The sequence below is a fragment of the Rhinolophus sinicus genome, linkage group LG06 (assembly GCF_036562045.2).
Source record: "Rhinolophus sinicus isolate RSC01 linkage group LG06, ASM3656204v1, whole genome shotgun sequence".
Lineage (NCBI taxonomy): Eukaryota > Metazoa > Chordata > Mammalia > Chiroptera > Rhinolophidae > Rhinolophus > Rhinolophus sinicus.
This window is the reverse complement of record NC_133756.1, coordinates 36209777-36224772: the sequence shown is the minus strand read 5'-3', so window position 1 is coordinate 36224772 and position 14996 is coordinate 36209777. Positions and strand designations below refer to the sequence as shown.

General features: G+C 33.8%; 1 protein-coding gene across 4 annotated transcripts in view; it reads left to right on the top strand.

Annotated features, from left to right (window-relative positions):
* The window catches only part of LRRC40 (leucine rich repeat containing 40), a 56398-nt gene that overhangs the window by 17020 nt on the left and 24382 nt on the right, over positions 1 to 14996 (top strand). For all 4 annotated transcript variants that reach the window (XR_012497278.1, XM_019755082.2, XM_074334942.1 and 1 more), the window contains exons 6-9: positions 4224 to 4366; positions 5455 to 5627; positions 9755 to 9842; positions 9960 to 10005. Coding sequence is in view for 3 of the 4 variants with exons in the window: in XM_019755082.2 (XP_019610641.2) it covers positions 4224 to 4366; positions 5455 to 5627; positions 9755 to 9842; positions 9960 to 10005 (450 nt within the window). In the remaining variant the exon portion in view is untranslated. The remainder of the gene's footprint in view (positions 1 to 4223; positions 4367 to 5454; positions 5628 to 9754; positions 9843 to 9959; positions 10006 to 14996) is intronic.

Sequence of the window (14996 nt, the reverse complement as noted above, 5' to 3'; positions counted from 1 at the left end):
AGATATTGTCCATTTCTTCTAGGTCATTGAATTTGGTGGCATATAGTCCTTCATAGTATGATACCTTTGTGTTTCTGTGGCGTCTGTGGTAACTTCCCCTCTTTCATTTCTGATTTTATTTATTTGTGTCTTTTCTGTTTATATCTTAGTGAGTCTAGCCAAGGATTTGTCAATTTTATTAATCTTTTCAAAGAACCAGCTCTTTGTCGCATCAATTTTTTCTATTATCTTTTTCTCTATTTCATTTAATTCTTTGATTTTTATTATTTCCTTCTGCTGATCTTGGGATTCATTTGTTCTTCTTTTTCTAGTTCTTTAAGGTGTAAATGAGGTTAGTTATTTGGGATTTTTCTTGTTTCTTGAGATAGGCCTGTAATGATACAAATTTCCCTCTTAAAACTACTTTTGCTGCATCCCAAAAATTTGGTAGGATGTATTTTCATTGTCATTTGTTTCTGTGTATCTTTGGATCTCTCCTGTTATTTCTCTTTGACCCAGTCATTCTTTAAAAGTATGTTGTTTAATCTCCACACATTTGTGGTTTTTCCTGCTTTCTTTTTGCAGTTGATATCCGATTTCAAAGTCTTTGATCAGAGAATATGCTGGGTATGATTTCAATCTTCTTAAATTTGCTGAGGCTAATTTTATGTCCCAATGTATGGTCTATTCTTGAGAATGTTCATGTACACTAGAAAAGAATGTGTAGTCTGATGTTCTAAGATGAAGTGCTCTATAAATGTCAATTATGACCATTTCATCAAATATGTCATTTAGGGCTGCTATTTCTTTGTTTATTTTCTGTTTGGATGATCTATCCATAGCTGTCAGTGATGTACTTAGGTCCCCTACTATAATTGTGTTTTGGTCAATTTCTCCCTTTAGTTCTGTTAGTAGGTGCTTGGTATATTTCGGTACTCCCTAATTGGGGACATAAATATTGAGGACTTGTTGTATCGTCCCCTTTATCATTATGAAATGTCCATCTTTGTCTCTTGTTGCCTTTTTTATCCTGAAGTCTGTTTCATCTGATATCAGTATGGTACACCTGTTTTTCTCTGGATACCATTTGCTTGGAGTGTCAATTTCTACCCTTTCACTTTGAATCTATATTTGTCCTTGTAGCTGAGATGTGCCTCTTCAAGGCAGCATATGGTTGGGTTTAGTGTTTTGATCCAGTGTGCTACTCTCTGCCTTTTTATTGGTGAGTTCAGTCCATTTACCTTCAGGGTGATTATTGATATATGAGGATTTCCTATCATTCTAATTTTGGTTTTCTGGTAGGACTGTCTCCGTTGTTTCTTTGCCTTTTTGTTGCTGTATTCTATGATGGTGGTATTCTATGAATTTTCCCTGTTTCTTCTTTTATTATGTTATATATTTCAGTTCTTGATTTTTTTTTGAGTGGTTACCATTAAATTTATGTAAAAGAAAGTTTCATATTTAGAGTATTCCATTTTCTTCAGCATGCTTACTTTTTCCTTTCCTTTATGCTGGTTCAGACCTTTACTCTCCCCCTTTTATGTTTTTGTTATCAGAAATTATCTCTATGCTGGTCGAATAGCCTTCTTCAGTATTTCTTGTAGTGCAGGGTCATGAGTTAGAAAATTCCCTTAGGTTCTGTATGTCTGGAAAAGTCTTTATTCCCCCTTCATAGCTAAAGGATATCTTTGCTTGATGTATTATTTTTGGCTCATAATTTCTCTCTTTCAGTAGTTTGAATATTTGAGTCCACTCCCTCCTGGCTTGTAGAGTTTCTGCTGAAAAATCTGATGAAAACCTCATGGGCTTTCCTTTGTAGGTTACCGTCTTCTTTTTCCTGGCTGCCTTGAGGAGTCTTTCTTTATCGTTAATTTTTTTTTTTTAAAGATTTTATTGGGGAAGGGGAACAGGACTTTATTGGGGAACAGTGTGTACTTCCAGTCCTTTTTTCCAAGTCAAGTTGTTGTCCTTTTAATCTTAGTTGTGGAGGGTGCTGTTCAGCTTTAAGTTGTTGTTCTTTCAGTCTTAGTTGTGGAGGGCACAGCTCAGCTCCAGGTCCAGTTGCCGTTGCTAGTTGCAGGGGGCACAGCCCACCATCCCTTGCAGGAGTCGAACCGGCAACCTTGTGGTTGAGAGGACGCGCTCTAACCAACTGAGCCATCCCAGAGCTCAGTGGCAGCTCAGCTCAAGGTGCCGTGTTCAATTTTAGTTGCAGGGGGCGCTGCCCACCATCCCTTGCGGGAGTCGAGGAATTGAACTGGCAACCTTGTGGTTGAGAGCCCGCGCTCCAACCAACTGAGCCATCCGGGAGGCAGCTCAGCTACTCAAGGTGCTGTGTTCAACCTTAGTTGCAGGGGGCAGAGCCCTCCATCCCTTGCAGGACTCGAGGAGTTGAACTGGCAACCTTGTGGTTGAGAGCCCACTGACCCATGTGGGAATCGAACCGGCAGCCTTTGGAGTTAGGAGCATGGAGCTCTAACCGCCTGAGCCACCGGGCCGGCCCTCTTTATTGTTAATTTTTGACAGCTTCAATACAATGTTCCTTGGAGAAGGCCTGTTGAGGTTGAGGTAATTAGGTGTTCTATTTGCTTCTTGGATTCGAGAATCCAGTTCTTTCCACACGTTTGGGAGGTTCTCATCGATTACTTGTTTGCATATACTCTCTGTTCCCTTCTCCCTTTCTTCTCCCTCTGGTACGCCCATTATGCTTATATTGCTCTTTTTGATGGAGTCAGAGAGTTCTTGTAGAGTTCTTTTATTTCTTTTAACTCTTAAGTTTTTCTCTTCTTCTGTCTGTGTCATTTCCAGATTTCTATCTTTGATGTCACTGATCCTTTCCTCTGTTTGGTCAGTTCTGTTACTTAAGCTGGCTATTTCATTCTTCATTTCTTTTATTGAGTTCTTAATCTCCAGAAGTTCTATTTGGCCCATAAGTTCTCAAAATGCTTTTACGTATAAAGTTTCGCATCACAACAGTTTTGTAAGTTAGGGGAGATGCATATTATTTGCATTTTAAAAATTCCTGAACCTAGGCTTAGAAATTATATCGTAAGTTGTAGAGCCAAGGCTTGACTTCTCTTACTCCATCCTCATTGCTTTTCCACCACATACTGCTTGTTTTCTCAGTTAGTGCTCTTAGATACAAACTATTGTGAAAACTAGAGTCTCTAAATTGTTTATAGACTTTACTGGATTTGGGGTGCGTCAGATTGTGACTTTTGTTCTTCAGTGCTCTAGCCAAATAATACATAAATTATTATGTTATTAATTGAAAGTAATACTATTACATTTGTTTTGAAAAGCAGTTATCTTCTTTAAAAACTGAAAAAAACGGTCTGAGGCACATCACTCAGTCTTGAATTATGTTAAAATTAGCGGCCCAAAGTACAGGAGAAAAAGTTATAAAATGCATATAACCTATTCAAAGTAGAGGATTGAGAGTGAATTGTAGAAAATTGTGGCCATGATAAGTGGAACAATCTTTATTATGGATTAAGGAGAAAACTGCTTATTGAAGTCTTAGGGAAGGAAGACCTTCACTTTTTTCCATTTTTATTTTCAGTTCTGCCTTTTAAGAAAGAAAGGTCCAGGAGGTAAGAGAGAGATGCTGCAAGTTAGGACATTCTTGTCAAGAGTGTTAGCTAAGCTATTAGAGAAAGCATGTAATTAAAAAAAAAAAAATAGAAGGAAGGAAGTATAGAAGATAGAGTGATATTGGCAGTATAGGTAGATGAAAAATAGGAGGGAATACATAAAAATCCCAAGGCTTTTTGACAGAAAGTAAACTTGCCTATTTTATATACAGATGTATCTAAGTTACTTGACATCCATTCATACGACTAATATGCATGCATATTTATGTGTCTAACTGCCTTAAGCTTTTTCTCTTTAAAGGTGTATAATTATAGTATAATTATGGAGGGAAATAATAATCTCATAGTGTATAATTTATATATTTTAGAGTACTTTAACAGAATATTAAAGTACTTTATTTTTAAATCTGTTACAAAGATGACCTGGACTATTATTAAACATTAAATTTAATATCACTTCTCTTTAATTATAACTAAATGTAAAAAAAAACACCTTAGTTTATATTTAATTCAGTGGTATTCAAGGTTCTTGATTATTATAGCACAGGTTCGTAAGTTCTCATGATTATCCATTCTTTGAATGTATATACAGTTATAGACCAATATATTTTTCTCTTATTATTTTTGTTTTTCACAAAATATATATTATAGGATTAAAGCATTTGGATTGTAATTCAAATCTGTTGGAAACTATACCTCCTGAATTGGCTGCCATGGAATCACTGGAACTGCTTTATTTGCGGAGGAATAAATTACGTTTTTTACCAGAATTTCCTTCTTGTAAATTATTAAAGGTACTCTTTAGTTGATTATTAAATAACTATATATTTTCCAAAAGTTAATTATAAAAATGAAAGTTTTAATCTTGTTTTATATTGGAAATATATATTACAGTTACAAGTACTATGTTTTTCCTATATTAGTATTATTCAGAATTTTAATGTAACTAAATACATTACTGGTATTGTTAGTAACAGATTTAAAAAAAAAAGAAATAATCAACTTAAAAAATAGAAATATTTTATCTTGGTGAGTTTTTTATAATTGGAGAAGTAGTAGATGATGATGCTAACATGGTACGTTGGGACCATGCTGTAGGAGACCTAGAATATGAGAATACCAGCAAAGAATGTGTATCCAATTCTATAAATTGCTACCTCTCTTGTTTACCTGGTCATAACCAGGTTAGTTTAAAATTAATTACTTTCTTTTGGTTTTAAGTATTTAGCATTAAGATTGTCTTTTAAATTTGCCGTGCTTTGCTTTCCTTTATGTATACTTCTATACTTTATGCATTATACTTTATGTATATACTTTTATGCATTAGTGTTAAAGAGAGTTCCTTTTAAGCAGAATGGTGACAGTGCTAAAAAAAACTGAAAAAGTTATCATTTATAAGATTAATTATCTGGTAGCTATAGATTCTGTTAATGGGAAATCATATAAGTGTATAAGTATATGTAATAATTATTAGTGGAAATGTTGAATAACAAACTGATAATATAAATAATTTTTTAACTTGTGTTGATTTATTTTAAAACTTTAATCTTTCATCGCTATAGTTCTTGGATTTGTATTTTTATTAATTCTATAAATGTAACTAAATCAATTCTCTGTTTTGGTTTTATAAACTTTGAACGTTCTGCTAGGTTAAACCGTTATTTTTAAATTACCAGAACATTCTTGAAAATTTTCTTATTGCAATTTTTCTTTAACTGCAGGATAGCTTAAATGTAATTGAAAATTTAAGCACCTTATTAATTAAAACGTTATGTTGTCCATGTGTTCTTCAGTGATTTGAAATTAAAATTTCTATTTTATTTTTGTTATCTAGTATAAAATTGAATGTGGAAATATATATGATTGATGTTTGATTTTGTAGGAATTACATGTAGGTGAAAACCAGATTGAAACATTAGGGGCAGAACATCTTAAGCATCTGAATTCTATCCTTGTGCTAGACCTGCGGGATAACAAGTTAAAATCTGTTCCAGATGAAATTACTCTACTACAGTCATTGGAAAGGCTTGACCTAAGCAACAATGATATTAGTAGGTAAGTTTAAAGATCAAATGAATAAGAAATCATGTCTGTATTTGGTTATAATTCACGAGTTGAAATATTTGTAAAAAGCATGTAGAGATCTCTTTTCCTAAATTAAATTCAGTAAATATTCATTGAGCAGGTATCATGTACAGACTTACACAGAGTAATTAGAATTTGTCCTTGGCAGCAAGCTGAACATACTCTTATAGTCAGATGCATGTACAAGTTACTCTAACCTACCAGAACATAAATTCTCAGAAGGGTGCATTTTTATTTGTTTCATTCACTGCTCTATCTCTAACTCCTAGATCAGTGCCTGGATACACAGAAGGTGCCTGATAAATAGTTGTTGAATTTATTAAATGAATCTAAAGCCATGGGAGAGATATAAAATGCTTTCGGGGGCTTAAGTGAGATACAGGAGTCACAATTTATTGAGAGGATTCAGGGCAGACTTTGTGGAAGAAACCTTTTAGATGATCTTTAGGACCGGGACTAGGTTGAGACAAGTTAATTGCCTAGAGCACAAAATTTAAGAACACACTCACTTTCAGGGTCATGCCTCACTGTAGTCCCACCATCTGATCTTGAAAGGATGACCACGATTTTCATGTGCACATGTAAGGTGGCCATAGTGATTCACTTGGCAGGAGAAAACTGTACAAAGCTTTGAAAGCTCAGAAAGTTGTAGGGATATGTATTCAGAGAACTGCAAGGAATAAAGTGAACTGGTAAATAGGATGCAAGTAGGGGGATTGTGAGAATTTAGGGTTTGAAAGGTAAGTTGAGGCCATGTGGAAGGTGTCCTTGAAATACCTGTAAAGAGTCAATTTTCGTTAGTTAAGAGGTGGGAGCTATTGAAAGATTAAAAACAGAACTAATTTAATCGTAATCTCATTAAAAAATAAATTGATGATAATGGGTTGGATACTTTGGATTGGAGTGGTTTTGTAGGTGGGAAATCTAAATAAACTCTTATATTAATAATATTTAGCACTAAGGAGCACTTGCTATATATCCACTTCGCTGTATCAACAACTTTGAAGATTTCTCATGTAATAAGTACCTGAATTGTGGTGAAGATGGAAATGGAAAGAAGAGGAAAGATCTGAGAGTTGTGTTGAGTTAGAATAATTAATATTTTGAAATTGGTTGCCTGTGTTAGAGATGGGGAGGAGGAGGGTAGTGAGCAAAGAATCATAAATGTTATAGAACATAATATTTAGAGATGGAATTTTAACAGATACAAAAAAATAAGACTCAGACTCTAGGATTATACACCAGTTAGATGTCTGAGGTTTTGCATTTCGATGTCAGAAACATGGTTTGCTACTCATAGATGGCAAAAGACTAGGCAAGGCAGATTTTCTATGTGTATATTTTAATAAGTATTTTTAAAAATCAGAATTGTTTTCTCAATGTACATATGGCATAGGGTACGTCTTCACCATAATTTGAATGCTTGGATGTGACACCCTTCACTTCTATTTATGATAGAATTAGTAAGTGACCTGGATTAGCTTACAAATAGCTTACAAATAATCTCTTGCCTCTTATAAATATTGACATACAATTTTTTTCCCATGGCAGTTTTATTTTAGTATCTACTGCATGAAAGCAGTGGAAAGCAAATATTTAAAATAGACAACACTATGATAAATAATATTAAATAAAGTAATTAGTACAAATATTTCTGATATATATGTTCCTGTTTCTCCAAAGCTCTGGATATAAAATGTATATATGTCACAGAGCCAGTAACATAATGGCACTTAATAAGTATTAGTTTCTTTCCTTTCCTCTAACCTCATACTTCCTATGATTAGACAATTCTATCCATTTTGTACCTCTCCAGGATCTCCTCTAACCAAAATACTGATTCCTCAAACTGCTACCAGAATATTTTTTATCAAATACAAATTATCAGGTCATTCTTCTGCGAAAAAGCTTTGATGGTTCTCCATTGTTACAGCACTGTTTTCCAAATATGGCTATGCATCAGAATCTCTCAGACGCTTTGAGGAAAAAATTACAGTACTCCCTTATCTTTGGGGGATACATTACAAAACCCCCAGTGGATTCCTGAACCACTGAGAGGATAAGGGGGGGGAGGCATTGTACACATTCTGAGGTATCAATGAATCAGAATCTCTAATTGATAGGATTGTAGAATTGTTTTGTTTTTTTTGTTTGTTGTAAAGAAATCTTGGAGACTTTGATGACTCTGGTTTTCCAATTGGGAACCAGTTTCGCAAAATAAAGTCTAGTCTTTTTAGCATAAAATTCAAGGGCATTTCACAGTCAGACTTTATTCTCTCTATCATCTTTTACTCCTACATGTATTCTGTTCACTTACTACACTGAATGAATGATAAATATCCTGACTTTTTCTTTGTTTTGTTCCTTTATCATAGAATGTCCTTTTCCTGCCTCATTGCCTGATGGAATACCATTCCTTTATTTAGGCTTTGCCTCTCTCTTCTCCCCTTATACTCTCTTGCTTATTTCTATATCTCTACTTTCATAGCGCCTATATTTGTTTAGCAGGCTTATTACATATATATTTTATATTATATTGATTTGTTGATGTGTAGTTTACATACAATAAAATTGACCAATTCAAGCATACAATTTGATGGTTTTTAACAAATGTGTTTGTGTAACCATTGTCACAGTCATGTAGAACATTTCTGTTGCCCTAAAGTGGACTCATACCCTATGCAGTCAATTCCCTTTTCATATCCCCAACCTCTAGCAATCACTGATGTGCTTTGTCACTGCAGTTTTGCCTTTTTTTAGAATATCATGTACATGGAATCACACAGTATATAGTTTTTCTGTCTGTCTGCTTTCATGTAGCATAAAGCTTTGTGATTCATTCATGTGATAATGAGTATCAGCAGTTCATTAATTTTTATTGCTGAATGTTAATCCATTATACAGATATACCACAATTAATTCATTTCTTTACTAGTTAGTTGAGAGATGTTGAATTGTTTTCAGTTTTCTGGCTATTGTGAACATTCATGGAAAAATCTCAGTGTGGTCATTGTTTTCATTTCTCCTGTGTAAATACGTAGACGTGGGATTGCTTAGTTGTTTGGTAAGTGTATGTTTAACTTTAAAAAAAACTCCACTTTCCAAAGTGGCTGTACTATTTTATATGCTCACCAGCAACGTAAGATAATTCATATTTATTATATTTTTGTTAGATGTATACTGTAAATAAGATGTATCCCTGAAAATAAGACCTAGCCGGACCATCAGCTCTAATGTGTCTTTTGCAGCAAAAGTTAATATAAAACCCAGTCTATTTTAATATAAGACCAGGTCTTACATAATATAATAATACAGTATACTATACTATACTATACTATACTATACTACCGGGTTTAATATAATATACCGGGTCTTAAATATTAATTTTTCATCCAAAAGGCGCATTAGAGCTGATGGGGCTAGGTCTTATTTTTGGGGAAACACAGTGTGTGTCTTTTTCCTTTGTTCAACTAAGAACTCCTTAAGGGCAAGGATCTTGAATTCCCTACGCCAATGCCTAGTATAGTATAAATGAATAATAAATTTTGAGATTGAATATTTATATATGTAAGTGGGTTTGCTTTTTGTGTACCAAAGATAATGACTTTCCTTATTGAATGAAAATATGAATTGGGTGCTTAAAATTTTTTTTCTTTGTCGGTTTTTTTTTTTTTTTTTTCATTTAGGAAGAATTTTATTTACTTGATTGAAGGGCAAAATCAAAACATTAGTATCAGTGAGGATGGCTATCTTGAGTCACTGATTGATTAAAATTTATATTTTGAACATTTAGTTTTTAGAACTAGATAAATTTAGTAAATGTGTTATAGCTTGCATTCATTCTCAGCAATCACAGTATGACAATTTGGAAACAAATCTGGGTTTTACATGTTGAGTATTTCTCTTGAAGGGAAATATTGTAGGCTTACGTTACTTGAGTTTTCATTGATACTGTTATACGATACCTAGTTTGTCATATGAGTATATTATTAGTTTTAATCCATTATTTGGTTGAATTATACTTATCCTTAATGTTTTCCCTGAAATCAATCTTTGATAATAATCTTTGAAATTATCTTTGAAATAATCTTTTGTAGTCTGCCCTATTCATTGGGAAAACTTCATTTGAAATTCCTGGCATTAGAAGGAAATCCTATGAGAACCATTCGAAGAGACATTATAAATGTAAGCATATTTAGAAATCAGCTCCTATTGTTAAATTTGAAATTCAAACATGCATGTTGATCTATGAAATTGCAAGATATGTTTGGTGAATATGTGTCCTTCTCTCTACCTTTTCAGAAGGGAACCCAAGAAGTCTTAAAGTATCTACGAAGCAAGATTAAAGGTACTTTATATTTTCTTTCATATTTTGAATGATTATATGAAAGTGGTGAAGTGTTAATAGTACATATATTTACATGTATGTTGGATATAAATAGTTAGAGGAAATGGTTCCTGGTAGGTGTGCCTCAAATTTTGAATCCATGTAGATCATAAGTATAAAAGTCTTAAAAGAAGTTATAAAAACATCCTCAAATTTACAATAATGTTCTTAATCTCTTTAATTTTGTTATAGTATACCAATTAGAAAATACATAACTTTGAAAATAGCAACACTTGACTTTTATGGTGTAATGTATGTGTTCTATTGACTGGAAAGTATATTAACAGATATTTGAATATCTGCTGCATGCGTAGTTTTGCTAAGTTCTAACAGAAATAAAAGACAAAACACATTTTTCAGGTTACGTTCATTTAGCATGAATATGCACTAAAGAAAATGATACTATAAATTTAATTTTTAAAGCTTCATTAAAATTGTTATATATCCCAATTTTTATTTAATGTATGTCATTGTAGCAGACACTAGAGCATTAAGAAAAAAATTAGTTGTATGAGTGTATTGCTGTACATACCACCAAACCACTCCAAAACTTTGTATTAATAGCTAAATACAGCAGTCGTTAATTTGGCTTACATACTCTATTATGCACAATGTACCCTAGCACCATATTGCCAGTCATTATGTTAGATTATTGTATATTTCAGCAGTTTCCATTTTCCGCCTTGCCCTTTAAATAAATTATTAAAATAATTTTCTAAGACTCTTATTTCTTGCCAGAGTTTCCTCTCTTCTCCCAATTATGCTTTCTGCTCCAGAAAAATTCGTTTCTTCTGATATGAATCAGTTAGAAGTCATATCAAAATCATCAATTTTTTTCTAAGATTTAATTTTTTTTAGTGTAGTTTTAGGTTTACAACAAATTGAGAGGAAGGCACTGACGTTTCCCATATATCCTCCGCCCCCACCTGCATAGCCTCCCCATTATCAGCATCGCTTACCAGAATGGAACATTTGTTTTTCCCAAGCATGAACCTACATTGAAACATCATAACCTTAGAGTTATTCTTGTTGTTTTACATTCTGTGGGTCTGGACCAGTATACCGGGGGTGCCAAAAAAATACACACGCACATGACTTGTATTCATCTCTTGTTATCTGTATATATTATTACAATTTTAATACAGTTTTTTCCTTTCTTAAACTGTGTATACATTTTTTGGCATCCTCTGTATAATGACATATATCAATCATTGTGCTATCATTCCACTGCTATAAAAACCCTCTGTGATCTGCTTCTCCTTGCCTGGCAACTACTAATCTTTTACTTGTCTCCATAATTTTGTCCTTTCTAGAATGTCATATAATTGGAATCATAAAATTTGTAACCTTTTCAGATTGGCTTCTTTCACTTAGTAGTGTGCCTTTAAGCATTCTACATGTCTTTTAATGGTTTGACAGCTCATTTCTTCTTAATGCTGAACAATATTCCATTGTCTGGATGTACTACAATTTACTGTATTTTGCGAGGTATAATGCACACCCACATTTTGGGCCTAAACTTTCAGGGAAAAAAACTTTTTTATTTTAATTCAAATTTTTATTTGTTTATATTTAGTACTTTTTTTTTTAATTATAAAGGGATTTTAGCATTTTTTTTTAACATTATGATACAAGAAATTTCATGTAACAAATAATTACAAAATACAAGAACAGATACAAGATACAAGAAATTTTATGTACTGGTAACAAATTTACAATATTTATGTATCATAGAAGGCCAAGAACTCTTCTCATAGTTGCAAGTTTGTCGTAAGTTCAATAAAACCCATTGTTGGAAGGATTCCTGGGGATTATTTTGCATACAGATATGGTTACTGATTTCTAGAGTTACATTTTTAACTCATAAGCCTAAATAAAAGAATTAAAAACATTTATATAGATATGGAATTAGTACTACCCATGTATAATACACATCCTGTTTTTCCCCTCACAAATTTGGACAAAGAAGTACACATTATGCACTGCAGAATATGGTATATATCCATCCATCTACTAAAGGACATCTTAATTTCTTCCAAGTTTTGGCAATTATGCATAAAGCTGCTCTTTTTTGCATGTAGATGTCTTGTTTCAGCACCATTTGTGGAAAAGACTATTCTTGCTCCATAGTATTGCCTTTGCTCATTTGTCAAAGATCAGTTGAACTTGCTTTTTGGTTTCATTGATTTTTCTCTATTGAGTTCTTGTTTTCACTTTCATCAATTTCTGCTCTAATTCTTATAATTTATTTTCTTTTTACCTTGGATTTAATTTGCTCTTCTTTTTCTAATTTCATAAGCTGGAAACTTAGATTGTTGATTTTAAGTCTTCTTTTCTACTATACGCCTTCAGTGCTATAAGTGTCCCTCTAAACACTGCTTTTGCTCCAACCAACAAATGTTTATAAGTTGTGTTTTCATTTTCATTTAGTTCAAAATACTTAAGATTTCTCTTTAGATTTCTTCTTTGAGCCATGTGTTAATTAGAAATGTGTTTTTTTTCTTTTTTTTTCAATTTATTGGGGTGACAATTGTTAGTAAAATTACGTAGATTTCAGGTGTACAATTCTGTAATACATCATCTATAAATCCCATTGTGTGTTCACCACCCAGAGTCAGTTCTCCTTCCATCACCATATGTTTGATAGAAATGTGTTGTTTAATCTCCACATATTTGGGGATTTTCCAGTTGTCTTTCTGTTACTGATTTCTAGTTTAATTACATTGTGATCCGAAAGCAGAAATTGTATAATTTCTATTCTTTTAAATTTGTTAGGTGTGTTTTATTGCATTTTAAGGTACAAGAATGATTAAATATATTAGGATATATCTAAGCTGTTGTGTCATACATCACTTTTTCTCATATGCCATTGGTCAGAACTTAGTCATGTGGCCACATATGTAAGAGAAGCTGTGGAATACAAACCTTTTTTTCTCTTTTAAATAAAAAACAACTTTATTGTGATATAATTCATGTACCATAGGATTCAAATTCACCCATTAAACCATACAATTAAATGAATTTTGCTATATTAACAGATATTTGCAAATATCACCATAGTTAATTTTAGAACATGTTTAGCACCTCAAAAATTTTCCATACCTCTTGGCAATTACAGATAATGCTATTGATAAACATTTATTTACAAGTTTTAGTTTTCATTTCTCTTTCATATGTATCTAGGAGTGGAATTAATTGCAGGGTCATACGCTAACTTTGTTTAGTCATTTGAGGAACTGCCAGACTGTTTTACAAAGCAGCTGCATCCCTGTACATTCTCATCAGCATTGTATGAGAGCTTTTTTTTTTTTAGATTTTATTGGGGAAGGGGAACAGGACTTTACTGGGGAACAGTGTGTATTTTTCCAGGATTTTTTCCAAGTTGTTTTCCTTTCAGTCTTAGTTGTGGAGGGTACCATTCAGCTTCAAGTTGTTGTCCTTTCAGTCTTAGTTGTGGATGGCGCAGCTCAGCTCCAGGTTCAGTTGCCGTTGCTAGTTGTAGGGGGCGCAGCCCACCATCCCTTGCAGGAAATCGAACCTGGCAACCTTGTGGTTGAGAGCCCACTGGCCCATGTGGGAATCGAACCGGCAGCCTTCGGAGTTAGGAGCACGGAGCTCCAACCACCTGAGCCACCGGGCTGGCCATTGTATGAGAGTTTTGATTCACATCCTCACTAACACTTGTTGTTTTCTGACTTTCAGATTTTAGACATCCTGGTAGGTGTGAAATGACATCTCACTATAGGTTTGATTTGCATTCCCTGATGAGTAATGGTGTTGAGCATCTTTTCATATGCTTATTGGCCATTTGTACATCTTTGGAAAAATGTCTGTTCAGAGATCATTTGCCCAGTTTTCAATTGAATTATTTACCTTTTTATTAATGAGCTGTAGTAGTTCTTCCTATATGCTAAATATGTCTCTTGTCATATATATATAATTTGCAAATATTTTCTAGCCATTTGTGGATTGTCCTTTAATTTTTTTTTTCTAAAGATTTTATTGGGGAAGGGGAACAGGACTTTATTGGGGAACAGTGTGTACTTCCAGGCCTTTTCTCCAAGTCAAGTTGTTGTGCTTCCAATCTTAGTTTTGGAGGGCGTAGCTCAGCTCCAGGTTCCGTTGCTGTTTTTAGTTGCAGGGGGCACAGCCACCATTCCTTGCGGGAGTCGAGGAATCGAACTGGCAACCTTGTGGTTGAGAGGATGCGCTCCAACCAATTGAGCCATCTGGGAGCTCAGCGGCAGCTCAGCTCAAGGTGCAGTGTTCAATCTTAGTTGCAGGGGGGGGAGCCCACAATCCCTTGTGGGACTCGAGGGATTGAACTGGCAACCTTGTAGTTGAGAGCCCACTGGCCCATGTGGGAATCGAACCGGCAGCCTTCGGAGTTAGGAGCATGGAGCTCTAACTGCCTGAGCCACCGGGTTGGCCTGTCTTTTAATTTTCTTGATGGTGTCATTTGAAACTCAAAAATCTTTTTGAATTTTGATGAAGTCCATTTATCTATTTTTTTCTTTCCTTGCTTATGCTTTTGGTTTCATATCTAAAAATTCATTTAATTCATTGCAAAATTCTTTTTTATGAAGATTTGCCACTTTGTTTTCTTCTAAGAGTTTTATACTTTTGCTCTTACATTTAAGTCTTTGATCCATTTTGAGTTAATTTTTATATGTAATGTGAGATAAGGGTCCAGTTTAATTCTTTTGTATGCGGCTGTCCAGTTTCCCTTCTCTATTTGTTGAAAAGACTATTTTTGGCATCCTTGTTGAAAATTAGTTGATCATACATGTAAAGTTCATTCTGGACTCTCAGTTTTATTCCATCGATCTGATCTGTATGTCTGTCCTATGCCATCACCACACAGTCTTGATTACCATGGCTTGGTAATAGTTTTGAAATCAGGAAATGTAAGTCTTCCTACTTTATTCTTCTCAGGCTTGTTTTGGCTATTC